The 27,488-nt window shown below is 56.1% G+C and overlaps 1 protein-coding gene across 2 annotated transcripts; it reads left to right on the top strand.

The window, feature by feature from the left end:
- Nucleotides 1-27,488, top strand: CCN4 (cellular communication network factor 4). 2 transcript variants are annotated; one of them, XM_066265624.1, is made up of 5 exons: nucleotides 1-213; nucleotides 12,840-13,119; nucleotides 19,921-20,181; nucleotides 23,553-23,743; nucleotides 25,524-27,488. In XM_066265624.1, exons 1-5 carry the CDS (start codon nucleotides 145-147, stop codon nucleotides 25,821-25,823), a joined length of 1,101 nt encoding a protein of 366 aa, XP_066121721.1. In that variant the 5' UTR covers nucleotides 1-144; the 3' UTR covers nucleotides 25,824-27,488. The 2 variants fall into 2 exon arrangements, with proteins under 2 accessions (XP_066121721.1, XP_066121720.1); XM_066265623.1 differs by having other exon boundaries at nucleotides 23,550-23,743.

Here is a 27,488-nt window from a genome sequence, read left to right as displayed (position 1 = left end):
TCTTGCTTTAATAAAACCCCCAAGGGCGGCGGGAAGAGCCACAGCTGGCGCTCCTGATGGGCTGGCCGGTCTGGGCCCAGCTCCCCCGAGACCTGCCGGACCTCTGGGCTGCTCGGTCGATGCCTGTGCCACTGACTTCCAGGCATGAGGTGGTTCCTGCCCTGGACGCTGGCAGCAGTGACCGCAGCAGCCGCGGGCAGCGCCCTGGTCACGGTGAGTCCTGCCTGGAGGGGCTCGGAGAGGGGGCCCAGCAGGAGGAGAGGGGACCCAGCAGGAGGAGAGGGGACCCAGCAGGAGGAGACGGGCTGGCAGAGGAGGCAGGGAGGTGCCCACTTAGGGGGCAAGGGCCGGGCCCAGGGTGAGGAGGAGGGCTGCACGGGGTCAGCAGGTTCCGGAAGGCGGGGCGGAAGGGACACACCTGAAGAAACAAAACTAACGGGTCCTCGGTGCCTTCTCTCACCCCTGAAATAAAGCTGAAAGGAAGGGACCCGGGGAGCTGGCGGCCAGAGCTGGCTGTGTGACCTTGGGCTAGTCCCTCACCCTCTCTGAGCAGCCTAAAGTGAGCACGTTGTTAGGAAATTTCTTGAGTCTTTGGGTTTGGAGGGGAGGGGGGAATGTGTCTGCAAGGGTTGGACATACTACAGGAAGGGGATATGGAAAATGCCAAGAAATGTTGGAAAGGAAGATGCCAGCTTTCACAGAAGAGCATCTCTTGAGTAAACGGCGCTGGGGTGGTTTCTGAGCTCAGCTGCCGCCGCCTCGGGCTGGCTCAGCCCGCTACAGTGGAGGAAAGCGTGCACGTCTGGGTCCTGCATACGAAACCGCGGTTTCCAAGGAATGCCGGGGGCTCTCTGTCTCTCACCTCTACCCCGGGCCACACTGAGGGGCAGGGAGGAAGGTCTGCACCTCCAAGAAACCAGGGGAGCAGGACACGTGACACATAGAGCCCACCTGCAGGGGCTGGGCGTGGAGGCAGGCACGCGGTGGGGAGGGGGTCTGCTGGGAGAGCTTCGGCACCCAGGGCGTCTCAGCCCGGCCAGGGCCTATCAGAAAACCGAGAGATGGAGGGAGATGGCAAGAGAGGTTTTCTCCCCGCTCACACTGACAGCTTCCATTGGGGTCCCTGTGCCTCATTCATGGATGAGGAAACTGAGGCTCAGTCAGCAAGCAGCTGGCTCTGACTGAACCGGATCTGAGGCTCAGAGCTGACGGCTGACTGTGGGCCAGCTGCTTCGCAGGAGCTGGGTAATAGGGACGCCCCAAGCGCCGTGGAGCAGACAGTGAGGGCAGGGATTGTCTGTCTGATTCCTTGTTAAAGCCTCCATAGCTTGCATGGTGCCTGCCTGCCCCCCCCCCGAAAAGACGTTAACTCCATTTTTACAAATGAAAGAAGTGGAGACAGAGCAGGTAAGGGGCTTGCCTGGGGTCCCGTAATCAATCAGCAGCCCAGGCTCAAACTGAGAACTTTTCCTGCCAAACCCGCTCTTTCTTCCAGAGCTTCCCAAGTTTCAGGGAAGAGAACATTTCCTGCCCGCTAGCGAGAGCCAAGCCAGCCGTAATCTCAGGGCTGCTCCGGCCGGGAGGACAGGGGGTGGATGGAGAAATGGTGCGAGGTGTGGAGTAGCGAGGTTGGAGAGAGGCGGAGCGGGGGGCGGGGAATCGGCTGGTGGGGCCCAGGACGCTGGGGCCCCAGGTGCCTCCGCAGAGCCACTGACGCTGGGGAAGGGTGGGCACCAAGCCACGGGCTCAGCCGAGGGGACACACACAAGACCCAAAAGTCCAGACGGTCCAAGACAGCAAGATGGAAGGAAGGCTCCCTGGAGGAGGCGAGGTATCTGTCCTCTGTGCAGCCCCCGTCTGGAGATCTTCTTTGGGAACCGGACATGAGCCAGTCCCCACTTGCTGCCCGATTCAGGGGCTCCCCAGCCCAGCGCTGGGACACGCAGGGCATCCTCGCTGTCCCCACCCCCCGAGGGCTGTGGGACACACATGGCAACCAGCGCTCTGCTTCGGAGCCGAGTCCCAGACACGGCCACCCTCCCTCCCGCACTGACACGTACACAGAGTGCGAGTCCACTCGGGGTCCCCGTGGGATTCTAATGGAAAAAATGACTATAGATGTGTGCCTATGGAAGAAAGAGGCTGTGCGCATTGCCAAGAAAGCTTGGAGGAAGTGAGGCTGTGAGGGGGGGACTCGCCCTATCGGAGGGGAAGTCGTTTTCTGGAGGTTCCGTAATTGAAGGAGGAAGCGAGAAGTCAAGCAGCGAGACGGGGTGGCGAGGGCAGAGCCGGAGCCCAGTGCGGGGAAGGGCCTGTGGGGTAAAGGTGTGCTGCAGGGGTGCCTTGTTCCTCCCTCTCTGCGTTCTTTCCTCCTTCTGCAAACACTCACTACTCACCGGGCGCCAAGAGGAGGCACTTGGTGCACCGCCCACTGAGTCCTGGGCGAGATGCCCCATGTATATACATACCTAAGACTCCCACGTATATACGTACCTAAGACCCCCACGTATATACATACCTAAGACCCCCACGTATATACATAAGACCCCATGTATATACATACCTAAGACCCCCCGCATATATACATACCTGAGACCCCCATGTATATACATACCTGAGACCCTCCACGTATATACATACCTGAGACCCTCCACGTATATACATACCTGAGACCCCCGCGCATATACATACCTAAGGCCCCCACGTATATACATACCTAAGGCCCCCACGTATATACACATACCTAAGACCCCCACGTATATACACACCTAAGACCCCCACGTATATACACACCTAAAACCCCCAAGTACATACACACCTAAGACCCCCACGTACATACACACCTGGGACCCCCACGTACATACACACCTGAGACTCCCACGTACATACACACCTGAGACCCCCACGTACATACACACCTGAGACCCCCACGTATAAACACACCTGAGACCCCCACATATATACACACCTGAGACCCCCCACGTATATACATACCTAAGACCCCCACGTATATACATACCTAAGACCCCCACGTATACACGTACCTAAGACCCCCACGTATACACGTACCTAAGACCCCCACGTATATACGTACCTAAGACCTCCCACGTATACACGTACCTAAGACCCCGCATATACACGTACCTAAGACCCCCGCGTATATACATACCTAAGACCCCCACGTATACACGTACCTAAGATCCCCACGTATACACGTACCTAAGACCCCCACGTATATACGTACCTAAGACCTCCCACGTATACACGTACCTAAGACCCCCGCGTATACACATACCTAAGACCCCCGCGTATATACACACCTAAGACACCCACGTATATACACACCTGAGACCCCCACGTATATACACACCTGAGACCCCCACGTATATACATACCTGAGACCCCCATGTATATACATACCTAAGACCCCCACGTATATACATACCTAAGACCTCCCGCAGTTCGTCCACCAGACTAGCAGTAGGTGCCTCCTAAAACTCTCCTGGCAACATTATTAAGAAGATAGCATGATCCTCCTTTAGAGATGCTACACCTAAAATTCAGAGAAGTTGAGTCATTTGCCTGAGGTCACACAGCTAATAGCAGAGCTGACATCTGAACCTAGGTCCAGCTCTTGGCCATACAGCCTGCTGCCTTCGTGGCCCACGCGCTTGTGTAGACATGAGAAACGTGTGGCCCCTGCCCCTATAAGAGCTACAGGCTAGTGAGGCTGGTGACGGCCACCCAGCTTCAGTGAGTCCCTTGGCCACTCCGGACCTCACTATCTGTGCTTGGTAACGGGGCCCGGAACCTCAGCTCCCCAGCTCCCTGCTGCTGGGCAGTGAACACGGGACCCTTCGAGGGAGGGTCGGAAGCATTGGGTCTTTGGCTTCCATATCGCGTCTCTCATGTACACGTGTGTGGGTGTGCACAGGCGTACGCGTATGCACAGCATGTGTGTGGTCGCAGCTTGTGTGAGCACGTAAATCCCCAAGGTGTGTGTGAGTGCATCAGGGTGGTGTGCTGGGTGTGAAATGGAAACTCGTTCTCTCCTTCCCCCCGGACCCCGTGCAGAAAGGTGTGGACCTGAGTATGTGGCGTAGCCCTTAAAAAAAGAGTGGGAGCATGAGCCGTGTGCCTTCATTACACCTCTTGGACACAGTTTAGACCTGAGCAAGCATCCCCAACCCCACCCCGGGCCCCACACCCACGAGCTCCCTGCTCAGAGCCTCTCCTGGCCACTTGCGTGTTCTGCTCTGAGCTCTGGTCGCCTCTGCCCACCGCTTGTCTCAGGTGCAGGACGGGCACATGTTCCACCTGGCACAGCCCTTGGCAGGCTCACCTCTGGAATGCAAACAGAGCCGTGCTCCTTGGGATACCAGACGCTGACCTCAGGCCGGGCAGTCCCCCTGAGCCCATCAGCAGGATGGAAGAGAGGGACCTCCCCCAGGTTTCAGAAAAGACACCCCCGTCCCCAGCCCCATCACAGAACAGCCGAATGGCAGGAGGCTGCCTTTAGCTTTGTACAAACAGAAACCCGGAATTCCTCCCGGGAACCTGCACCGTCCCTCTGGGCAGCGGGGAGGGGTTGCTACACACACTGTGGGCTCCGTATGGCACGGGGTCAAGTCCCGGGAGGGGCCAGGCGGGGTGCCAGGTGAAGCCCGGAAAGCAAGGAGAGGTCCCCACAGCACCGTGTGACACTCAGATGTCCAGGAGCAGAGTGTGGACGCACGGCTCATTCATTCATAACACCACGGCGCACCCTATGTCCCAGGGACCAAGTGCTCACTGCGTCTGGCACAGTGTCCTGAGCACTCTGTACACTTCAGCTCACTAGAAAACCGCACTCCTATGGGGCAGGCAGTACCCTTAGAGTCTAGCCCAGCCGTGTTCAATCAGGACCCGCTCACCACGGGCGGCTACTGAGATCAGACCTGGGGCCAGTCCCAAAGGAGCCGTAGGACTCAGTGTGAATACAAGCATGTAAAATCCTCATGACCATTTTCTCCACTGGCTCCATATTGAGGTGATAATATGTATTCATGTGTTGAGTCAAACTAAATTTATTAAAACAAATGTCACCTGTTTCTTATTACTTTCAGGATGGCGACTAGAAAACGCCAAGTCTCAGAGAGGGCTCTCGTGTTTCACTAGATAGCGCTGGCGCAGAAAGACGCAAGTGTCCACGAAGGAGTTATAGCAGGAGGGGAGGAAGAATATTGAGGGTGCCCGGCCCAGCCCTCCGCCTGTAAGCCGCATGCCCCCGACAAGGGACTGGGCCCAGCTGAGCCAGAGTCTGCCTCTGTGAAGGGCATAATGTTCGCACTTGCTTCTCGGGGCTGTTGGGGGAATGAAGTGGAGATAAGCTATATGAAGCCCCTCACCTGCCGAGGGGACATGGAGAAGGGGTGCCGCTGTTGCAATAGCAGGGGCGGGGGTCCCCAGCTTGAGTGGAAATGCTGACAGCAGACAAGGGCCAGTTCCCAGTGAGCAGAGGTTTGCAAAGCCCCCGTCTCAGTACCAGGGGGGTGGGAAGAGGGGCTGACTAATTGGTAGGCTGGGCTGGGCTCAGGGTGGGGGAGAGGGGCAGGGGGAAGAGTCTCCTGAAACTTAAAGTTTTTCACATCCTGGCCAGCTTCCCTGCACATTTAAAGAGAGTCAGTGAACACTTTGGATTGTCATGTAGGAGAAAGAAATACCAATGGTGCTGATGGTGATGCTGATGGTGCTGATGGTGGTGGTGATGGTGATGGTTGTGGTGATGCTGATGGTGCTGATGGTGCTGATGGTGCTGATGGTGGTGGTGATGGTGGTGCTGATGGTGCTGATGGTGCTGATGGTGGTGCTGATGGTGGTGATGGTGCTGATGGTGGTGATGGTGGTGGTGATGGTGGTGGTGATGGTGATGGTGGTGGTGCTGATGGTGCTGATGGTGATGATGGTGGTGGTGATGGTGGTGCTGATGGTGGTGATGGTGGTGATGGTGCTGATGGTGGTGATGATGATGGTGATGGTGGTGATGTTGCTGATGGCGGTGCTGATGGTGGTGATGGTGATGATTGATGGTGATGGTGGTGATGGTGCTGATGGTGGTGATGGTGGTGATGATGGTGCTGATGGTGCTGATGATGGTGGTGATGGTGGTGCTGATGGTGGTGATGCTGATGGTACTGATGGTATGATGGTGGTGTTGATGGTGATGGTGCTGATGGTAGTACTGATGGTAGTGATGGTGGTGCTGATGGTGCTGGTGGTGGTGGTTATGTTGATGGTGGTGATGATGATGGTGATGGTGGTGGTGCTGATGGTGCTGATGGTGCTAATGGTGCTGATGGTGGTGCTAATGGTGCTGATGGTGGTGCCGATAGTGGTGTTGATGGTACTGATGGTGGTGATTGTGGTGGTGCTGATGGTGCTGATGGTGGTGGTAATGATTCTTGTAGGTGAGACTTGTGTCTTACAGCCCATAGCCAGGGTCCCTGCACACTGACTACGAACTTCATAGCCCACCCATATGCTTTCTCCATGACTGCTAACCACCTTGTTACGTGCCCAGCCCTTCCTATTTCTGGAGATGTGGTTGGTGATACAGGGTTGGCTCTGTCCCCACCATGGAGGACGGCTCGCATGTTAGAGATAGAGTTTTGACACTAGCAGAAAGGAGTGTGTTGAGAAATCAGAGGGCTGTGGGGGGGAATGCCAATTCCAGGGCCCTGAGCCAGAATGCCTGGGGACACCCCCAGGCACCTGCATGTCAAGGGGTGCCTTGAGGATGTTTATGCACACTTGGCTTAAATAAACATTGAATTTGATGGACTCTAGTCTCTCCTCCAACCTTGACATTCTGTTAATCTGCCAACTCTGCACCTCTTCCTCTTCCTCCTCCTTTTCTTCCTCCTCCTCTTCTTCCTCCTCCTCCTCCATCTCCTCTATGAGAGGAGGAGGTGGAGGGGGAGGAAGATAGAATTGGATGAGAAGGAACTGGGCCTCTCAAACCCTGAATAACGGCCATGCCAGGGGACATGACAAAATCTGTGCCCGCCTGGCCCCAGGCCCCCAACCTGGTTGCACGTGAGTCTAGGACGACTGGTGGGACGACTGTGGATCTGCTAAGCTGTGGTGCGGGGGTGTGAGCGGGGGTGGAGAGGAAGCAAGAGAGAATGAGAGCCCAGGCCCAAAGGAGAGCAAGGGAGGGGTCCACCCTGTGTCTCTGGGAGCCCTGCGTGGCATCTAGGAGCAGAGGGAAGGGCCCCGTGCTGTGAGCCGCCCAGGGGAGGATGGCGGAGGGGGAAGGGGTGGTCTGAGGGAGGAGGAATCTTCTGAGGGAGCAGGGACTCCTGACCCTGCCTTTTGGACAGAATGGTAGTCTTGCCTGTTTGACTAGAAGTCCAGGGAGATAGCTCGTTGCTGGACAGCAGAAGGCCAGCCCCTCCAGTGACCCAGGGATTCACTCCTGGGAAGTGCTCAGAAAGGAGGTGCCCACCCTCTCACACTGTGGCTGCCCCCATCAGTTACATCAGAAACGTGAGAACAAAGTGATGAAGAGGGTGGGAGGGCAGGTGGGTCACCTCCACCACCCTGAGCCCCGGCCTGGGGCCACATGCTTCCACTTGTCCCAGGACCTCTTATTTCAGTAAAGGATGGACACAAACAGCTTCCAGACAGGGTAGCCCTTTCCTAAAAGCTCGTAGGCCCAGCTGGGCCAGCTCAGGCCGTTTCTGTCTCAACCCTGCCCCCTTGTGGAAAATCGGGGTGCGGCCTCCCCAACCCCAGCAAAGGAAGTTCTGGGCCTTTCCTTCCCTATTGTTCACTGAGTGCTTGCCCAGGGTGTGCCAGGCGCATTCCTGGGCACAGAAGGGCCAGAAAGAGCAACTTATCTCCAAAAAGACCCTCAAGGGGCTCCTGTGTCCTTTTCTGGGGCCCTTGTTAGCTTGGGCTCAACTGCAGGCCGTTGTCATATTTTGGGTCTCGATACTGTGACTCCCTTTGGGTCAGGGCCACGTCTTCTTCAACTGCACCAGCCGCATGGGGGATGTGCAGGTGTGTGATGGGTGGACGGAGGATGAGTGGGCGGGTGGATGACTGTGGGTGAATGAGGGAGCATGCAGCATGGCGATGACAAGTGAGGGCTCTGGAGGGACAGCCGGGTCACGGACCACTTCCCAGCTGCGAGGCCTTGAGGTTTCTTAAGCTCCTGAAGCCTCAGTTTTCATCCCTGTGAAATGGGTATGGTACCAGTGACTCCTCCTGCAGGCTGCTGGAGGATGCTGTCATCATTACCGTCTCACACAGGAGGACTTAGAAGCTCAGAGAGGGCGAGTGCAGCGCAGTTCGCAGAGCTGGGAGTGGCCGTGGGCTGGGGAGGTGGGCTCCCCTCACTGCAGAAGTCATGCCCTGGGCTCTGCATCCCAGAGCCCGCTGCACCGAGAGCCACATGCTCTCAGAAGAGGGCGGGTCCCTCTCTCTCATCACTCGGGACATTGCAGGTCCCCGGGGTGGTCCACCCACCACCACCGTGCATTCTAAACCCCCCTGAGAAATCTCAGTGCCGGCCTCCCGCCCAGCCCTCGTAAGTCAGGATGTCTGGGGACGGCGTCCGGGCCTCAGCGGTCCTTAAACAGCCACATATGGAACCGACAGGAAGGGACTCTGTCTGAGCTGGGAGCCGGGTGGAGGCTGCTGTGTCCAGGGCTGAGCAGGCAGAACCCAGCAGGGACAGGCTGTGACTGCGGGAGCACAGGGCACCCGGCCCGGGAAGCATCTCGGGGTCGCCTCCTTCTTCCTGTCTTCCCTGTAAACACCGTGGCATCTGCAGGTGTCGGTTCCAGAAGCACTTCATACGAGGGACTTGTATACGACGACGGCAGTTTGGACACGCCCAAGGCTGTGCTCCGCTTTCTCTGAACTTCCTTATACCATGTTCTTGCTTCATGATTGGTTTCCACCTTCCCATCCCCCACCCCACCCCCATCACCTTATTTCCCTCTTGACTTCTGCTGTTAGGAGAAAACAGGGCAGGCCTGGTATGGCTGTAAGTTTTCCAAGGTCAGTTTCTCCATCTGTACAATGGGCACAGCCAGCCCAGGTCGGGCAGCTCACCATGGATAAAATGACAACAGTCAGGGCTGTTTAGAGGAGGGTTCAGGGTGTGCGGTCTGCCCCTGTCTGTGCTTGGGAAAGCAGGGACAGACTCCAATCCCCAGAGAACTCAGGATTCGGGTGTGAGCTCAGGGCCCTCAGCCCCAGAAGGAGAGAGTCCCATTTGGGAGATGCTAGAGAGGTCTCTGGGTAGGTAGGTGCTCTGGCCGCCTCATCTGTTGCTGCTGGCAACACAGAGCGCCCTCCAAGTCCTCCGATGTCACCACCTACGTGCGTGAACCTCTGTGCTTTATGGGTTTGGCCCCAGTACCTATTGCTTAAACAAGAACAGATTGCCTGCTTAGTGCAGAAACAGAGAGTCACAGGAGTTATATTCTCATTGTCCGCTGTAGAAAAGGACGTGTCTTTCTGCGCGGGCACTGCAGGTTGGGGCACGGACCCTAACACAGCCCAATCAGGTAGCTGAGGCCAGGGTGATGTCGTGGGGTGCCCTACAGAGCCGCAGCTCTGCAATGAGGCTCTAGACATCTCCTCAGGCCACATGTGGGGTGCTAGAGTGACCAGAGACACACGCCTGAAACAGCCCCAGACCACCCATTCAAGGTCAGCACAAGGCCACGCTACCGCAGCGCCCCTACCACTCGCAGTGAGGACGACCGCTACAGCCGTGCTGATGGCTGGCCTCCAGGTGTGGGAAGGGCGAGCGTGCTGGGACCTTCGGATTCGGTGGAATTCTCCAGGGATTCAATGAACAGAAGGTCTGGGGGCCTCTGTTCTTGGGCTGGAAGGTTTCTCCTTGCCTTTTAGGATGAAAACGGAGAGTCCACAGTTTTACGACAATGGTCCATGTACCAAGGCAATGTGCAGATGGGCATGCCATATCACGCTGCACATTCGAGCAGGCTGATGTCCCTTGTGTGTGTGTGCGCGTGCGTGTGTACATGATTGTGCATGAGCGTGCATGTGAGGTCTGGCTGGTTTTGTACCACTAGATGGCGCCAATAGCAAGGGCCTAACTCAGAGAGCCCAGAGCCCATTTCTCCATTGTGCGGGGGGACACAAACCACTTGCCTCTGTCCAGTGTCTGCTCTGCCACTTCCTTCTGGGGGTCTTTGACTTGGTAGGGAGACAGCAAGATGAACAGTGACCATGTAGAGAGAGGCACCCCCCAGGTTAATAGCTCATCTAGCTCAGCTCAAAGTGTCCAGCCCCCCAAGTGCTGGGTGCTATGGGGGCGGAGAGGGGAAGTCATGCTTTTGACTGTCTGCCTTACGCCAGACCCTGCACCAGTGTGTCCCTCCGCCTCTCAACGACTCCTGGATGGGGCGTTATCGTGACCAGGTCACAGAGGGGATACTGAGGCTCAGCACATGTCCCAGGCCGCCCGAGGGAGCCACCTCTGTCTCCGGGCTCATGCTCTCTTCCTGGGTGGAGGCTGCTACACACCCTCTAATGTGGGGGGGTGGGCAGCTCCTGTATCGTGGGCTGTGCAAGGCACGGAGGGCTGTTCTCTCCACAGTCAGAAAGGGGTGTGTGTGCGCGTCTGGTTGTTTTTGAGGATTTGGGGGTTTGAGGTCATGTTGTGCTTCTGAGGAAAAGCAAAGAACAGGTGAACATCAGGAACGCTGCCAACCCTCAGAGCAGTTCACTGCCGCTGGCAAACCTGCCTGAAACCCAGCCTGGAGCTGACGAATCCTCAAGTCGAGGCTTGCCTTCCTGCCTTTCGAGGGCCCTCTACTTGTTGAGCCGGTGTTTACTGCGCTTACGCTGTGCCGGGCCCAGGACCAGGAGTCCGACACATCAGCTTCTCACCCCAGACCCCCTGCCCCGGCCTCTGGTCCTGGCAGCCGAGTGCGCAAGCGTGGGTGTCACTCGCCACTGCAGGCAGTCCTGCCTGGTGCTCAGAGAGCTTGGGCCTCCCCTGGGGGGCCCAGCACCCTGCGTCCAGCCTCACGCTGTCCTAAGTAGCCTCTCGTGTCTGTTTTTCCTGTAAGCCGTGGGTCCCACATGCACAGGAAGTGTCCACATTCCTCTTCAAATGCCTCAACGTCAGGGAGACTGAGAACTCGCTCTGCCAATGTGTGCTGAGTGACTAAAGGAGCCCAGAGGAGGCTTGGGGGGTAGAGATGAGAGCAGAGAGGACCGTGTGTGTCTCAGCCCAGAAGTGCACGGTGTCACCCTGAACATGTCCCTCTGCCTCTTTGATTTTCCTCCTTGGCAAAGGGAGGAAAAATCTGTCTGAACATCTCAGCATCTGTTATTCAAAGAATGAAACGCAGGTCTATAAATTCCACAGCGCCGTGCTCCTCTGGTTCGAGATGGCGGGGGCAGCCTGGGACCCCCCCCCCCCCACACACACACACACACAGAAGTCCTGGGCCACCTCCGCTCTCCTCAGAGCTCCGGCGTCATGGTTGAGATGTTCGGACAGGGAGCTCCCAGCAGGGACCACACTGGCCTGGGCGGCTGGCAGCTGGCCGCAGCCCACGCTCTGCTCCGGGCAAGGAGTGAGCGGTCTGGGTGGTGGTCCAGGGAGGGGCGTGAAGGTGACTGGATCTCCAGACAGCTTGAAGCCCCTGTGCCTGCGCTTTCCTGGTGCTCAGGGGAATAACAATAATAAAAGTCAGGTGTTGATCTGAGTCCCGGCTCTGTGAGCTCTTAAGGACCCTTCGTAATGACATAAAGAGCGCAGGTCGTTAGGATGCAGAGAAAAGAGAAATGGGCTACGGGCCACAACTCACGGGTGACTTCTTTTTTTTTTATTAATTTTAATGCGGTGACATTGATAAATCAGGGTACATATGTTCAGAGAAAATATTTCCAGGTTATTTTGACATTTGATTATGTTGCATACCCCTCACGGGGGACTTCTTCGAAGGCATTTTCCTGCTCAAAGCCTCAGCTCCCCCCTCTGTAAAATGAGGCCGGCTCACCGACCTCTAGAGGGGAGGGCGGACGGAGGAGGGCGGAGGGGGAGGGAGGAGGGGGAGGGAGGAGGGTGGAGGGGAAGGGAGGAGGGGAAGGGAGGAGAGAGGAGGGGGAGGGAGGAGGAAGAGGAGGAGCGAGAAGGGAGAAGAGAGGAGGGGGAGGGAGGAGAGAGGAGGGTGGTGGGGGAGGGAGGAGGGAGGAAGGAAGAGGGGGAGGGAGGAGGGCAGAGGGAAAAGGGGGAGGGAGGAGGAAAGAGGGAGGACGGAGAAGGAGGAGGGAGGAGGGCGGAGGGAAGAGGGAGAAGGGGGAGGGAGAAGGGAGGAGGGAGAAGGGGAGGGAGGAGGGAGGGGGGAGAGGGGGGGAGGAGGGAGAAGGAGGAGGGAGGAGGAGGAGGGAGGAGGAGGAGGGAGGAGGGAGGAGGAGGAGGGAGAAAGGGGAGAGAAGAGGGAGAAGGGGGAGGGAGAAAGGGGAGGGAGGAGGGAGAAGGGGGAGGGAGGAGGGAGGAGGAGGAGGGAGAAAGGGGAGGGAGGAGGGAAGGAAGCGGCACGCGGTTCAGCATGGCCGGAGCTCTGATGCAGCACCCGGGCCCACCGCCCACTAGCAGGGTGACTCGGGCACTCGCCTTCACTTCTCTGAACTGCCAGGTCCTTGGCCTGTTTCTTTCATTGAGGAGCAAGATGTCTGATGTGCAACCCCGTGCTGAAAGCACAGACATAATTTTATGTAGCCTTATGAACACCACGAAGCTGGGAGGGTGACCCCCCCCCCCCGGCAGCCGCTGTTCATCTCTGCCATTCCCCCCCACGCAGGCCTTCTCCCCAGCCCCCACGGCCATGGCCTTCACCCCAGCGCCCCTGGAGGACACGACCTCACGCCCTCAGTTCTGCAAGTGGCCGTGCGAGTGTCCGCCGTCCCCACCCCGCTGCCCGCTGGGGGTCAGCCTCATCACGGACGGCTGTGAGTGCTGCAAGATGTGTGCACAGCAGCTCGGGGACAACTGCACAGAGGCTGCCGTCTGTGACCCCCACCGGGGCCTCTACTGCGACTACAGTGGGGACCGCCCGAGGTACGCAATAGGAGTGTGTGCACGTAAGTGACACCTTCCCCACCTTCCGGCCATCTCCCAGCATCCCCGGCTCTGGCCCAGGGACCCCCCCAGGAGCCCTCCCCTGGCCAGGCCCCTGTTCTGGAGGAGTGCCCCTCCCCCCCATCCCCACACACACTTCAGTTCAGAATGAGAGGCCAGGGCTAGGACTTACCTGCAGAGGGACAGGTGCCTGCACTTCTCTTGTCTCCATCACCTGGAGTCCTGCTCTCTTCTCAGACCTGGAGGCACACCCCTGGCCGACTCCAGGGGAAAGGAGCTGGCAGGAATGACTCAGCCTACGTTCGTTCTCCTAGTGGTAGGACCCTCTGCTGGAAGCTCATGGCCTCCCAGGGGCACTAGGACCCTGCGCAGCTCCCGCTATTCTAGTGATATTGTCAATTAAAATAATACAAGCTTTTTAAATTCAGTGGTCTTGAAAGAATAAAAGCCAGCAGCCTACAATCGCTTTTTCCTACCTCTTAACCCACATTCTTTCACTTACTACAGTCAGCTTTGATTTTGTAGCCCTTTCCTCTGGTAGTTATGACTATATAATACATACCTATTCTTATATCTTGGTTGGCTTAAAATATCAATTTTAGATCATTTATTGATGATCTTATATGGTAGTAGATGACCTAATGACTTAGCTCCTCAATGACACCTCCCCATCTTCCAATAGCATTGTCATATTTTTGTTCATTCAGTAATCACAATTTATAATATTATGAGTATGCAAATACGGTTTACTACAGCATGAGATACTTGTTTGAATTTCCTTTCTTATGAAGCCTTTTTGTGTTTCCTGAAGTTTCTATTTGCCTTTGCTTTTATTTATTTTATTGGCTTTTAACTTTTGGTCTTTATAATATTCTCATGTTGGGGAGGGCTGTTGGGATGTGTTGTCGTCAGTTTTTCTCTTCAAGTGCTACATCATGTCCTTTTTTGTTCCCAGAGACCTCCTTTCTGGGACTTTCTGATCTCCTGCTTCTATCTGGACTGGTATTCCTTTAGCCTGAATCATCTAAGCGTGTATCCAAGATACATGACCCAGCATGACAAGGAGAGGTAACTAGGCACCATGGCGCAGCAGCCTGACCTCTGAAAAATTCCCCAAAGCCTCGTCAGCCCAAGCGCCTCTTCCCCTCCCCCGCCATGAACTATGGCTCCGTAGATGCCTGGTCCATATTTGCACATGGCACAGTCTTTCGTCCTCAGCTCCCTCACTGCGTCTCCGGAGTAGGCTTGTTGGTGAATTGCGCACAGATCCCTGATCAGACACTCCTATCTGAGCCTTACGGTCCGTTTACGAGCACCTGCTGCTCTGCAGTCATTGGTTCACGCTTCCGCTTTCATACCAAGTCTCCGGCTTGACCGGTGACATTCCCATCTTTTCCCTTTTCCTTTCTGCAGATGCACCCCTAGCCCCACAGAACAGTGTGTTCAAGCAGAACTCCCAGCACCACCGGCACAGAGTCACCTGCCACGCCAGGGGAAGTGTTCTTCCTGGGTACTCCGCACTTCTGGGAGCGGGGATGGCATCCACACTCTTAACAAGCCTCCCACGTGATTCCTATGCACGCTCAGGTGTGAGACTGACTGCTAATATACAGTAGCCCCCCCTAAATCTGCAGGGGACACATCCCGGGCCCCCCAGCGGACACCTGGAACATCAGGTAGTGCTGAACCTTACGGATACCACGTTCTTCCTATATGCACTCACCTATGATGAAGTTGAGTTTATAGACACAGTAAGAGATCAACGATAATTATAGCTAATGATAACATAGAACACTCATAACAATATACTGTATGTAAACAAAGTTAAGTGGCTGTGGCATCATGAAGTAAAATAAGGGTGACTTGAACATCAGCACCGTGACACCCCAAGAGTCGGTCTCTTAACCGAGACGGCTTCTCAGTGGCTAAGGGAGGGATAGGGAGCATCTGCAGCGTGGACGTGCTGGACAGAGGAACTCGCGTCCTGGGTGCCACAGAGCAGGGTGGCGGGTGATTTTATCACACGATTCGGAACAGCCTGCAACCTAAAAGTTGTGAGTTGTTTACTTCTGGAATAGTCCACTGAATATTTTCAGAAAGGGCTACAAAATGGTTGACCACAGGTAACTGAGATCATAGGAAACAAAACCGCGGTTGGGGCAGGGGCCCTGTATACAGTCAGTCACATGCTCTCCCCCCAAATCCTTTAAGGAAGCCTGGCTGAGCCTCCCTGCACTAGACGCCCCTCCAGGCATAGGAGACTGTCTCGTCACTCCTTTCCCATCTGTCCTTCAAGGTCATTGGAAAGGTGACTCAGTTCACCGTCATCGTACTCATCTCTCAAGCTGTGCCGACATCTCACCGTGTGCCAGGCACCACGCCTTATGGGCATTCTCCCATGGACTCAGAGATTGTGGGGGCCTAACTGCCTTTCCCCACCAGGGGCCTGGAGAACTACCTTCCCACCCTCACATCGCATGATAACTCAGGCCCTGCTTCAATCACTCCAGCCTCATAGCTCCCCCACCGTGGGCCTCTCTGTGTGTGCTTCCTCTTCCTCCCTTTCCTTGTGGCCGGCAGGGGACTGTCACAGGGATACCACTCGCCCCATGTTCCCTGGTCAGAGAGGTTTGCGGATATTGGAATAGATAACATTAAACAGGTGTTACAGAACTTCTCAGAGGGTTGAAAAGTTCATGGGCATTGTCAAATTTCAAAAGGGGAGCTATCATAAGAAACCCTTTCTTTTCAAACTTATTTGCACAGTGAACTCTTTTGTCCAGGTAGATAGATGTTTACCCACCCCCAGCCTCCCAATTCCACCCCCTCCACACACACACACTCATGCACACCCACAGATAGGCACATCTTGTGTGGTGTGTACACACAACCACACACACAACTCAGTAGTGCTCTACTGCAGTGTTTTTCAACTTGCTGTCTGCAAACCGCTCGGCCAGAAATTTCATGTGGGTCTGCAAAAGAGTTAACCACCCTGATGTTGTACGAAGGTTCTACATCCAATGATCTGAATTGAATCCGCTTATGCTCGGGGTGATTTCTGCCTTAGCAGTCCCCGAAATGATTCTACTATCTTCACCGGTCCCCAAGTGTCAGCAGGCTGGAAAGCACTGCTCTACTGAATATCTTCCCAGAAAGGCTGCCACTGTGTCTGAGTGTGAGACGCTAGTACAGGGAGGAAGAGTCTAGGCTCTGACAGTGACAGAGAGGAAGGCACCGGGGACCACAGGAGAAAAAGTAGAGTTTCTCTACATAGAAAAATTCATCAAATGGTCAATTCAACCAGCAGACGGTCCCTGGGCAGACTGTCTGTCCTTGGAGATGTGCCCATAAGTGGGTCAGGACAAGGCGTGTAATAAACGTCACCATTGGCAACACTGGGACATAAACCCAAAGGGAGAATGGTGGGGGTCGTGGCCAAAGTGGTGAGTGCAAGCTTTGGCGGCCAGAGGTGGCTGGTCTGGGCACCAGCCACTGTGGCCGGGCAGAAAAGTGAGCCCAGTCTTGGCCACGCTGCTCAGTTTTCAAGAAAATGCAAAAATTCAGATTTGGGTATAATTTGTACATGTTGGCAGCATATTCCAAAAAAAACAAAAATAAGAGAGAGAGAGAGAGAGAGAGAGTTTTTAACTACTCTGTGAGCCAAACTAAATACTTCTGTGGGCAGAGGGCAACCTCTGAATTCCATCTCTGCCTGTTTCCGTACACAAACACTGCTCTGCCTTTAGTGCAGCTGGTCGGGCCTGGGCAGTGCGTCCTGCTGAAGGGACCATGAAGTCTACAGGCAGACGGACTTGGGTTTTGAATCCTGGCTCCGCACTTGCCGGCTACGTGACCTTGGACACATCCCTTAAGGAGCTTGACCAAACCAGCCTCGAGTGGCTGTTTAACATCAACAAGAGAACGCAGGAAAGCCTCGGACGTGATGGGCGGCTGTGTTCACTGCTGTGCGGCTTTGTTTTAGCTTTCCCTTGTCGAGGTCATCTCGGCCCTGTCCAAGGTCATCCTCAGAGGTGGAGCCAGTCCAGGGCCAGGCTCAGACTCCCCAGTGGGAAGAGCGAGGCTGGACAAAACCCAGCACACATGGGCTCTGGAGCTAGACAACTTGAGTTGGAATCCCGGTGACATAACTAAGATATGACTGTAGGCTAGCTACCTGACCTTGTAAGTGTCACTTTCCAAGGAAGGAGTGACAGATGGATAACACCTATCTCTTTAGATGTTTGAGATGCCAAGCACCTGATCCATACCAGCCGCCCAATGTAAAGAGTGGGGCTCGCCCCACCTCCCATCCATCCATCGATGTATTCACACGGTGTAACAGTGACAGGGTTCCAACAAGGCATGACCCACTGTCCCTGCTCCTGTGCAGCTGATAGTCCTGTAGGGCTGTAAGTTACGGGTGTGAAGGCTCGATAGCAGAGCAAGGTGACCTGAGTTCCTGGAAGTCCTTCAGCAAGAGGGAAGCTCGCCAGGCCATGGCCAGATGCGCAAGTCTGAGATTAAATAGGCGATGGTGGAGGAAACACCCAGCTTCGCTGAAGCTGCTCCTCTCACTTGTTAGCAGAAAGTGGGGGCGCTAGAGGCCACCGCTGGTCCCCCCGCAGCCGTTGAACACACTGTCCACCCTTCAGCCTGTAGTGGCAGGTGAGTCACAGCAGAGCCACAAGCACCCCTGCCCTCCCCCCCATCTCTCAGGAGACTGGGGACAGCTCCTAGAAACAGTGTTTCTCAATCTTGGTTGCAAATGAATTTGCCTGGGAAGCTTTAAAAAATTTTTTTTAAGGCCAAAAAGTAAAAACACCATGTCCCAGGTCCACCCCCACGTTCTGGGGCAGGTGTGGGCACTGGGACTTGAAAAAGTGGTTCTCCAGGTGAGAACCACTGTGCCAAGGGCTCCAGGTGCCTGGGACTGCCTCCTCCATCCGGAGTCCACCCGCAGAGGGGCAGCGACCTGGGCTTCAGCACACACCCTAGACCCCCGCCAAACCCCACCGCCACCAATGTGCGTGTACACTCATAGGTGCGCACGCATGCACACGTGGGCACATGCCTTCCTGGAGTGAGAGGGCGCAATCGGGGTGACAACACAGAAATGAGTGATTCACCCCTGTTCCCTCCTTTACTGTTGTCAGGTTAGGTGGCAGTGTTTCCTTACGGGATGGACTCAGCCATGCCAGGAAACATAGCACAGAGCCGGCGCTTAGGACCCCTTCTCTCCTGGTTGATACTGTGATTATCATTATTAATACCCACCCTCAGGCACATCCAGGAGAAGGTGGAGCTATTGGCAGACTGGATTCCAAACTAGTCTCCGCGGTGGGGACCCTGGCTGCCTAGGCCTCCTGCCTGCACTTCCTCGCACTGTCCTCAAGGCCGGACACGTCATTGAGGCCACTAGGGTGTCAACCACGTATCTCATGTCTAATGAAGAACTGAGTCTCATTGCGCCCAAAACCTACTCCTCTAAGGACAAGTCTCTGTCCAGGGATCAGGTCCCAGAACTGACAGTCATTCCTGAGCCTCCTGCTCTCATCGTATCCCATTAGCCAGCTAGTCCCGGCAGGAGCCCAGGAGACCTCCGGTCTCATCATCGCATCCCATTGGTCAGCTAGTCCCGGCAGGAGCCCAGGAGACCTCCGGTCTCATCATCGCATCCCATTGGTCAGCTAGTCCCCACTCATCATCGCATCCCATTGGTCAGCTAGTCCCGGCAGGAGCCCTCTGCACTCATCATCGCATCCCTTTGGTTAGCTAGTCCCGGTAGCTCTTGCTTTCAAATGGACCCAGAATGCTAAACCCTCTCCTTGCGACTCTCTCTTCATCCCTCCCTGGTTCAGGTGCCGCCACCTCTCACCTGGGTTACCGGGTGGCCTCCTGACAGTGTGCTCACTACCTTCAGCCCAGTCTCCACCCGCAGCATCAATGTTCCTGACGAGTACAGCTCCCAACACCGAGTCAGCAGCTTCCTGTGAGCACGTACTGCGTGTCAGGCGCCCTTCTAGGCTCTAGGCTCCAACAACTTGGCGCCTTCCTCTGAGCCCCCAAGCAAGCCCCCTCTCCCTTCATCTCTGCCCCCCCCATGTCCCAGGCCTGCTCCCCCCTCAGGGAGGCTCCTCCCCCAGCACCTGGGCAGCTCAGGCCCGCCCCGCCCCGCCCCACCTGCCCACCTCAGCGAGGCCCTGCTTGTCCATCTTACCTAGCTCTGCAACTGCCCACCTCCCAACTCCCCTCCTGCTTCCCCGTTCCTGGCACGTGTCCCCATCGACATTCTAGATGATCTGCATGTCGTCCTCTGTCACCGCCACTGCGGTGTAAACTCTGGGAGGGTGTGGCTTTTGTCTGTCTTGCCCACGATCGAGTCATCGGCACCTAGAACACACCATTAATATGTATGGAATGAATGGAACCTTTGTTTCAAAGTGTTCTGATTGGTTTTCCATGTCTGACCTGCTCAGAACCGTGAACCTAGTGACAGATATTTGTCAGTAGCAGGCTTTGTGCTGGGGACAGGACAGGGAGCCGGCCGCCTGGGTCCCTGGCCTGGTGATGCGGTATCCTCTTACTCCAGCATCAGGTGTTATTATTACTCAATGAGCAGCAGCTGAAGGAACTCCCGCTCTCTGCTCACGTCCCGCCAACTCGCCATGGCTGGCTAGCTGGGCCTGCCCTTGCTGTTTCCCCTCCCCGATGGTGGGAGAGTCCCGGGTTTGGGCGCAGTCCACCACGGCGGCTGCCCCGGTGGGGACCGTGGGCCTGACCCAGCCGTGCTGTGTTCGCAGAGGTGGTCGGCGTGGGCTGTGTTCTGGATGGGGTGCGCTACAACAACGGCCAGTCCTTCCAGCCCAACTGCAAGTTCAACTGCACGTGCATGGACGGTGCGGTGGGCTGCACGCCGCTGTGCCTCCGCGTGCGCCCCCCGCGCCTCTGGTGCCACCACCCGCGGAGGGTCAGCTTGCCCGGCCGCTGCTGTGAGCAGTGGGTGTGCGAGGATGAAGCCAGGAGGCTGCGGAAGACAGCACCACGTCACACGGGAGACCTAGGTGGGTGCTGGGCGTGGCAGCAGAGAGGGCGGCCCTGGGGGTGGGCGGCAGACCCTCCTGGGGCGCCGAGCACCTGCATGTGGTTGGCCCAAGCCCCAGAATCCCATGCCTGTCCGCCACTCACTAGCTGTGTGACCCTGGGGAAGTCACATCCCCTCTGGACCCTGTTTTCCCCTGGGCAAAGTGGGAATGACACCTTTTGTCTGCTGTCCTGTGGGACCCTCTGAGTGTGAAAGGAGGATGTGCTTTGTAAAGAACAAAGCCAGTCACGCGTGACTCACTATTATCCTAGTGAAGAGATTAGGCGGGGGGTGCGAAGTGGAGGAGGGCTGGTGAGCGGGTACCTGGAGAGGAGGGGCCAGCATATCAGGTGTGAGGGCAGGAGTGGGAGGACATGGCTTTCCTTTACTATGGAGGGTGGCAACAGGTGAGGCTTCAGCCAGGTAAGCCAGGTTACAGGAAGCCCTGGAAAGGGAGGGCAGAGAAAGGCCTATTTGTTTCACCAGTTTGCTGGAGCCTAGCCAATGTCAGACACTTAGCATGTACCAATTAATGTTTGTCTTGTGGATGGATGGATGGATGGATGACGGATGGACGGGTGATGGACGAATGGATGGATGAGTGATGAATGGATGGATGGATGGATGGATGAATGGGGGATAGATAGGGGATGGATGGATGGGTGGAGGATGGATGGATGGAGGATGGATAGGGGATGGATGGAGGATGAATGGATGGATGGATGAGTGATGGATGGATGGATGGATGGATGGATGGATGGAGGATGGATAGGGGATGGATGGGTGGAGGATGGATGGATGGATAGGGGATGGATGGAGGATGAATGGATGGATGGATGAGTGATGGATGGGTGGGTGGATGGATGGATGGATGAATGATGGATGGATAGATGGATGGATGGGTGGATGGGTGGATGGATGGATGGGTGATGGATGGATAGATGGATGGATGGAGGATGGATGGATAAATGGATGGATGGAGGATGGATGGATAGATAGATGGATGGATGGATGGAGGATGGATAGGGGATGGATGGAGGATGAGTGGATGGAGGATGAATGGATGGATGGATGAGTGATGGATGGATGGATGGGTGGGTGGGTGGATGGATGGATGGGTGGGTGGATGGATGGATAGATGGATGGGTGATGGATGGGTGGGTAGATGGATGGATGGATGGATGAATTATGGGTGGATTGGAGATCTGAACTTGGGCAGTGGAAGTAGAGGTGACAAGGAAGGGGTGGAAACAGGAAGAGGTTGTGCAGAAACCAAGTGAAGGAAGTGTTTCAGGAGAGAACAAACCAGAAAGCAGGAAAGCAGAGGGTACAAAAGGACCAACCCTTCAGGCCGTGCACCCTGGGTGGGTCTGACTGGACCAGGAAGGAGGGTGGTTTCCCCACCCCCTGCCATAGTTCAAGATGGCACAGCCTCTCTGGGCGGGGTTTGGAGTCCCCCACAGGGATGAGTCAGCCCCATGACAAAGCGGTCCCTGTGGATAGAGGCGATGACAGGGAAAGCTCTGTTCCTAGTAAGTCCCGGCAGCAGTCCCACCACAACCCACCTTGGCAGAGCCACAGGAGGGTCAGAGGGTGGGGGAGGCAGCAGCTGTCAGCCGCTGTGTGTGGCCCAGTGACCCCATTCTGACTGAACACAGCAGAGCCTCCCTGCCCAGCAGGTAACCCAGAAACCAAAGCCTTTTATCCTCCTAGGCAAATCCCTCCCCACCACCCCTCCCTCCACCCTCGCAGCCCAGCTCACCCGGACCAGCCTCTCCTCTGTCCCCGGAGGCCTCTCCCTTTTCCCTCTGTCTCCCAGGTCTCCCCTTCTCTGCCAACCCCTCTCTCATCCATCCCTCATTCATTCACCAGTGACCCCTGCACACCTGTTAGCCTAGCGGGGCAGGTATGAAGAACTGACCCTTCCGTTTTCTCTCTCCTCCTCACCCTACTAGCTGTCTTTTCTTTCCTGTTTTTTGCTCCTCCACCACCCCCATTTTTGTCTCCCAGGCCCTTTCTCTCTCCCTCTCCCTCTCTCTTTCCCTCCCCTACGCTTGCCCTCCATCTGTCTTCCCTCCCACCCCCTGCCTGTTCCTTTCTCTCTGGCCTCCCCTTGGGGTCTGTCTGTTGTGTCCCTCGGTCCATCTTCAGTGGGCTCTCTCCTGTCTCCCTGGCTTTCCACTGACCTCCTCCTCTAGCTCACTCCAGTTTTGTTTCTCCGAGAGTCCGTGACCACTCATCTCATCCTAGACACCAGGACAGAAACATTAATAGAGCCACCTGAGAGCCGGTGGTCAGGAAACCACACGTGCTCACATTTATGGAGGGCTTACTAAAGGCGGGGACAGCTTGAGTGCCGCCACGTGTGTGCACCGATCTTTTTCACGCACAGCCTTGGGAGGGAGATGCCACCCTCGGCCCACTTGCAGGTGGGCATACCCCGAGTTGGACCCATGCGTTTCCAGCTCTGAAGCTTGTGTGTCCCTGTAACCACCATGCCCTCAGCTTCACCCAGATGCAATGCTGGGTGTGCTGCTCGCCTTTGACCTTCCCCCAAATAAACTTCAGCTCCGCAGGGTCAGGAACAGTGTCTTGTAACCTGCTACTTCCAGCACCAAACAGATGCCTGATACAACTCCGTCAGCTTCTAGATTCCTTTTCTTGTCTTATCAGCCCCACAAGGCAGATGTTATTATTCCCATGAGGAGACAGAGGCCAGGCTGGTTGTCTAGGACCACATAGCTGGTAGGTGGTCAAGCAGGAGTTGAACTCGGGTCCACCCGTCTCTAAAGATGGTCTTCCCTTGCCTGACCAGGTGGTGGCGCAGTGGATAGAATATCACACTGGGATGTGAAGGACCCAGGTTCGAGACCCCGAGGTCACCAGCTTGAGCACGGGCTCATCTGGTTTGAGCAAAAGCTCACCAGATTGTACCCAAGGTTGCTGGCTTGAGCAAGGGGTTACTTGGTCTGCTGTAGCCCCACAGTCAAGGCACATATGAGAAAGCAATCAATGGACAACTAAGGTGCCACAACGAAAAACTAATGATTGATGCTTCTCATCTCTCTCCGTTCCTGTCTGTTTGTCCCTATCTGTCCCTCTCTCTGACTCTCTCTGTCTCTGTAAAAAAAAAAAAAAAAAAAAAGAAAAGAAAAGATGCTCTTCCCTGCAGAGAAGTGTAAGGAGCTCAGAACAAGTCCTTCTCTCCCTGGGGATTCGTGACCAGTTAGAAGCCACCTTGCCAGTTCCCTCCTTGCTGAGTGTCAGGGACCCAGCCCGTAGTGGTGACGGGGGAGTTAGGAGAGATGGAGGCTGGAGGCTCACGGGGAGTCTGGTCCGTGCCCGCAGCAGCCGCGGGCGAGGTCGAGCCCTGGCACAGGAACTGCATCGCCTACACAAGCCCCTGGAGCCCCTGCTCCAGCAGCTGCGGCCTGGGCGTCTCCACGCGGGTCTCCAACGCCAACGCCCGCTGCTGGCCTGAGCAGGAGAGCCGCCTGTGCACCCTGCGGCCCTGTGACGCGGACATCCGTCTGCACATCAAGGTGGGTCACCTCCCAGGACACATCAAGGTGGGTCACCTCCCAGGGCACATCAAGGTGGGTCACCTCCCAGGGCACATCAAGGTGGGTCACCTCCCAGGGCAGGGCAGGCGTCTCGGACTTCACGGAAAAGCTGAGCTTTGAGCCTGGCTCCCGGGCTTTCTCGTGAGGCCGTTGTAAACTGGGAATAAACAAGCCCACCTGCTAATGGTTACTGGGGTCAAGGGTGTCACCGGGTTGGTATGTTGTGAATGTCACTCAACAGGAGTGGTTGTGGTGACCATTGTATTAGAATCAAGGTCACTCTGGAGAGGACCCAGGGACCCCCTCACTGACTGCCACTCTGCTCTGCTCCTGCTCAGCTGTCACCGTGTGCACCTCATGACAGCCACGCCGGGTGACAGGGAAGCACTAAATAAAGTGGGTCTGGGGACAGCTGGGGTCAAATGCCCGTCTGCTCTGCCCGCACGTGGCTGTGCCATCTCCTGTCTCTGAGCCCAGGCCCCGGGGCAGTGAAACATTGGAGCTGACCTCAGACCGCCTTCTAGCTTTGAGAGGCTGACGTCATGAAAATAAAGACCAAGGGTGTGTAGTGGAAGACACTAAGCTGAGCCCCGGGCCTCAGAGGTAGAAATGGATGCCATGACCTCAGTCAGGGCCTCCGTGCTTAGGCCTTGGGGCTGTGCGTGTTCCTGGTGTCACTTAAAGAAAAAGAAATTCAGTACAAATGGTTCCTTGGGGATGCTGAGGACAGGGTTGCCCAGTAGACCCGACAGCCCAGCTTCCTACGATACCTCCATACACGTCAGACGGCCACGGCCCCTGTCCCTACGCCAGTCGCCCCTGTCACTCAGCTGGGCCCTCCTCCTCCTTCTCTTCCTTCTCCTCTTCTCTCTGGTTATCTCCCCTGCTCCCCAGCCTTTGTTCTCAGTGCCTGGTGGGCGGGAGGCACCCAGCAGACATCTCATGACGCAAGTGTGCGTGGACAGTGAGCAGGAAACACAGGAGCAAAGGTCCCAGCTCGGTGACTGCTCGGCTTTACCATAAAGCTAATTCAAGTCCCCTCTGTCACCCCAGCCCCCGCCCTCACCACCCAATTCTGTTTCCATAATCATATGCCTAAGGGGTTTCTTCACATTGTATGAGCCCCAGGCCCCACGTCGCAGGGATCTCCTCCTTCCCACTGGTTCTGGATTGGTTCCGGTACAAGGTAGAACCCCCCCTCCCACCCCAGAACTATTAGTCTAGTCAGTTTACTTAGTGCCTGCTTGGTACCAGGCGTGGAATTAGACTGCAGCCACGCAGCAAGAGCCCCACTCTGGGGTGACCCACAGCCCGTGGTGAGACAGCTGCTTGTAAATAACACCAATCCAACTGAGTAAGGCGCATGGGTGTGTGAGAGGCCGTGGGAGGCAGAGGAGGGGGAGGCTAGGAGAAAGCGTGTCCCCGGTCATGGAGTCCCATGGTGGCTCTGCCACTACCAAGCTGGGCCACTTGGTTGACTGAAGGAGCCACAGAGGCGTGCGTCCTGTGTTGGTGAAACTGTGACAAAGGACTGGGCAGTGGCCAGGCAGACACGGAGGCAAGAAGGGAAACTGCGGACTGCGAGGTGTGACCTCAGTTTACCCTGTAACAGGGCGGGTGTGGCGGTGTGGGGCGGGGCCTTCCGAGCCTGGAGGTGCTGTCCATCTAAAGGCAAGGCCAGTGCTCCCCCGTGGGGCGTGAGGAGGGAAGAGGGCCGGGCGCCCTCTGCACAGCCCGCCTGAGATCTCCTTGCCCGCAGGAGGGGAAGAAGTGCTTGGCTGTGTACCAGCCGGAGGCGCCCGTGAACCTCACCCTCGCCGGCTGCGTCAGCACGCGCGTCTACAGGCCCAAGTACTGCGGGGTCTGCACGGACAACAGGTGCTGCGTCCCCTACAAGTCCAAGACCATCAGCGTCTCCTTCCAGTGTCCCGATGGGCCTGGCTTCTCCCGCCAGGTCCTCTGGATTAACGCTTGCTTCTGCAACCTGACCTGCAGGAACCCCAATGATATCTTCGCCGACTTGCAATCCTACCCCGACTTCTCGGAAATTGCCAATTAGGCAGGCACAAGACCCAGGGCTCCGGCCTGGCCCCGCGCTTGCAGAGCAGCCAGCCCTCTGAGGCCCACCAGTGAGCCTTCCCTGGTCCCTTCCCATTCATTCCCAATGACCCTGACCCACACCCTGGCCCCTTCCCTGTCTCCACACCCTGGGCCCCTTCCCTGTCTCCAAACACCCAAATGACCGGCTACGCTGCTGCTTCTCGGGCCCAGGCTCGGGTCCGTCCTTGGCTGCGTTCTGCGTACACTATGAAGAAAGTGTCCGTCTCCATCCATCCTGGACGGCCCGAAGCCTGGTCTGGCCGGTGCAAGTCACCAGGAGTCCTCCTGGGTCCCCAAGGACAGAATCAGCTGGACACCCAACATCGCTGATTCCCTCTGGAGAGGCCAAACCTTGGGACTCTGGATCCATTCGAAAGGACAGACAGGATTGAGGACGATGGGACAGTCTGTTATCTGGCCCCTGCTGAGTGGCACTTTAATAGGCAGCCCTGAGCACTGCACCCCAAAGTGTTTCTGACCCCCAAGATCTGTATACCCCAAGTGAAGCAAATGGTCCTCTGGGTTTGCTTGTTCATAGAAAATTGTATCTATTAATCCGGGTATTGTTGCGGTTAAGTTTCTCTTCACTCCTCTGTGCAGGGTACACATTGGGTCATTTCAGTTAGAAATGCAATTTGATGAATCGTATTCTCATTCGTGGGAAAAGTCCCCAGTCCAGTCGATACTTGAGGGGCAGAGCGAGGTCAGCCGGTTCTCAGAAGGAGCAGTGGACTCTAGCGTGAATCCGCTGCTGACCACCAGGACATTGGGGGACTGGCCAGACCCTTCCTCAAATGCAGACCCGTGCCCGGGTTGGGGGCTCCTGGGAGTTGGTGGAGCCCCTGAGACGGCCTCTAGACCCATGGGAGCGGTGTCCTGGGACATTCCTCTGCCCTTGAGGGGCCTCAGTGCACGTCCGGGCCAGACCTCCCTGAAGTGACGAAGAGGTCCAGGCTGGGTGTGGGGCAGATCAAGAAGAAGGGGGTCCAGTCTGCATCAGCCTGGGTGGCAAGGGTCACTGGGCCCAGGACACAACATCTCTTTCTGCCTCAGTGACCCCTTTCACAGACTTTGGGTCTCCTGACCCAACCCACCCAGTTCGGGGGGGAAGACAGAGGTTTACCAGCTGTTTAGAAACAGGAACCTACTCAAGCGGGATTAGGAGCCAAAGGAGACGAAGCTAATGGGAAGAGAAGGTTGTCACTCGTGGAAATGAGGCTTGTGTTTATTTCCTGTTGTTATTTTTATTTGGCACCTTCCACGTGCCATGTTCTCAGCACTTTCTCTACCCTAGGCAAGCTTGGGGACTGTGGGGAAAAGGGCCCATTGTTACTTCTTTTCTGACCAGTGTGAAATGGGAGCAGTCAGGAAGGTGAGGAAATCTGACCAGAGTCACCCAGCCTGTAAGTGGCGGAGTCGAGGTTCCAATCCAAGCTGGGCTGACTTGATAACTCAAAGTCCACCCTCCTCCCCGCTGCTACTTTTAGAGCTTTCTAAATGCATCCCAACAGGAAAATGGGTCAAAATAAGCCACTTCTCACTGTCATGTTTTTCACTCTGTACTGTCTCTCTCCGGGTCCCTTCTGTAAGAGAAGAGAATCTGAAGTTCAGTTAATTTAGGTGC

This window comes from Saccopteryx bilineata, chromosome 3 (assembly GCF_036850765.1).
Source record: "Saccopteryx bilineata isolate mSacBil1 chromosome 3, mSacBil1_pri_phased_curated, whole genome shotgun sequence".
Taxonomy (NCBI): domain Eukaryota; kingdom Metazoa; phylum Chordata; class Mammalia; order Chiroptera; family Emballonuridae; genus Saccopteryx; species Saccopteryx bilineata.
This window is presented reverse-complemented; position numbering and strand designations above follow the sequence as displayed.

Coding starts and splice junctions, on each gene's coding strand:
- CCN4 (XM_066265623.1), top strand. CDS start 145: ATGAGGTGGTTCCTGCCCTGGACGCTGGCAGCAGTGACCGCAGCAGCC. Junction 214..12,839: donor CGGGCAGCGCCCTGGTCACG/GTGAGTCCTGCC, acceptor CCCCCCACGCAG/GCCTTCTCCCCAGCCCCCAC. Junction 13,120..19,920: donor CGCAATAGGAGTGTGTGCAC/GTAAGTGACACC, acceptor CTGTGTTCGCAG/AGGTGGTCGGCGTGGGCTGT.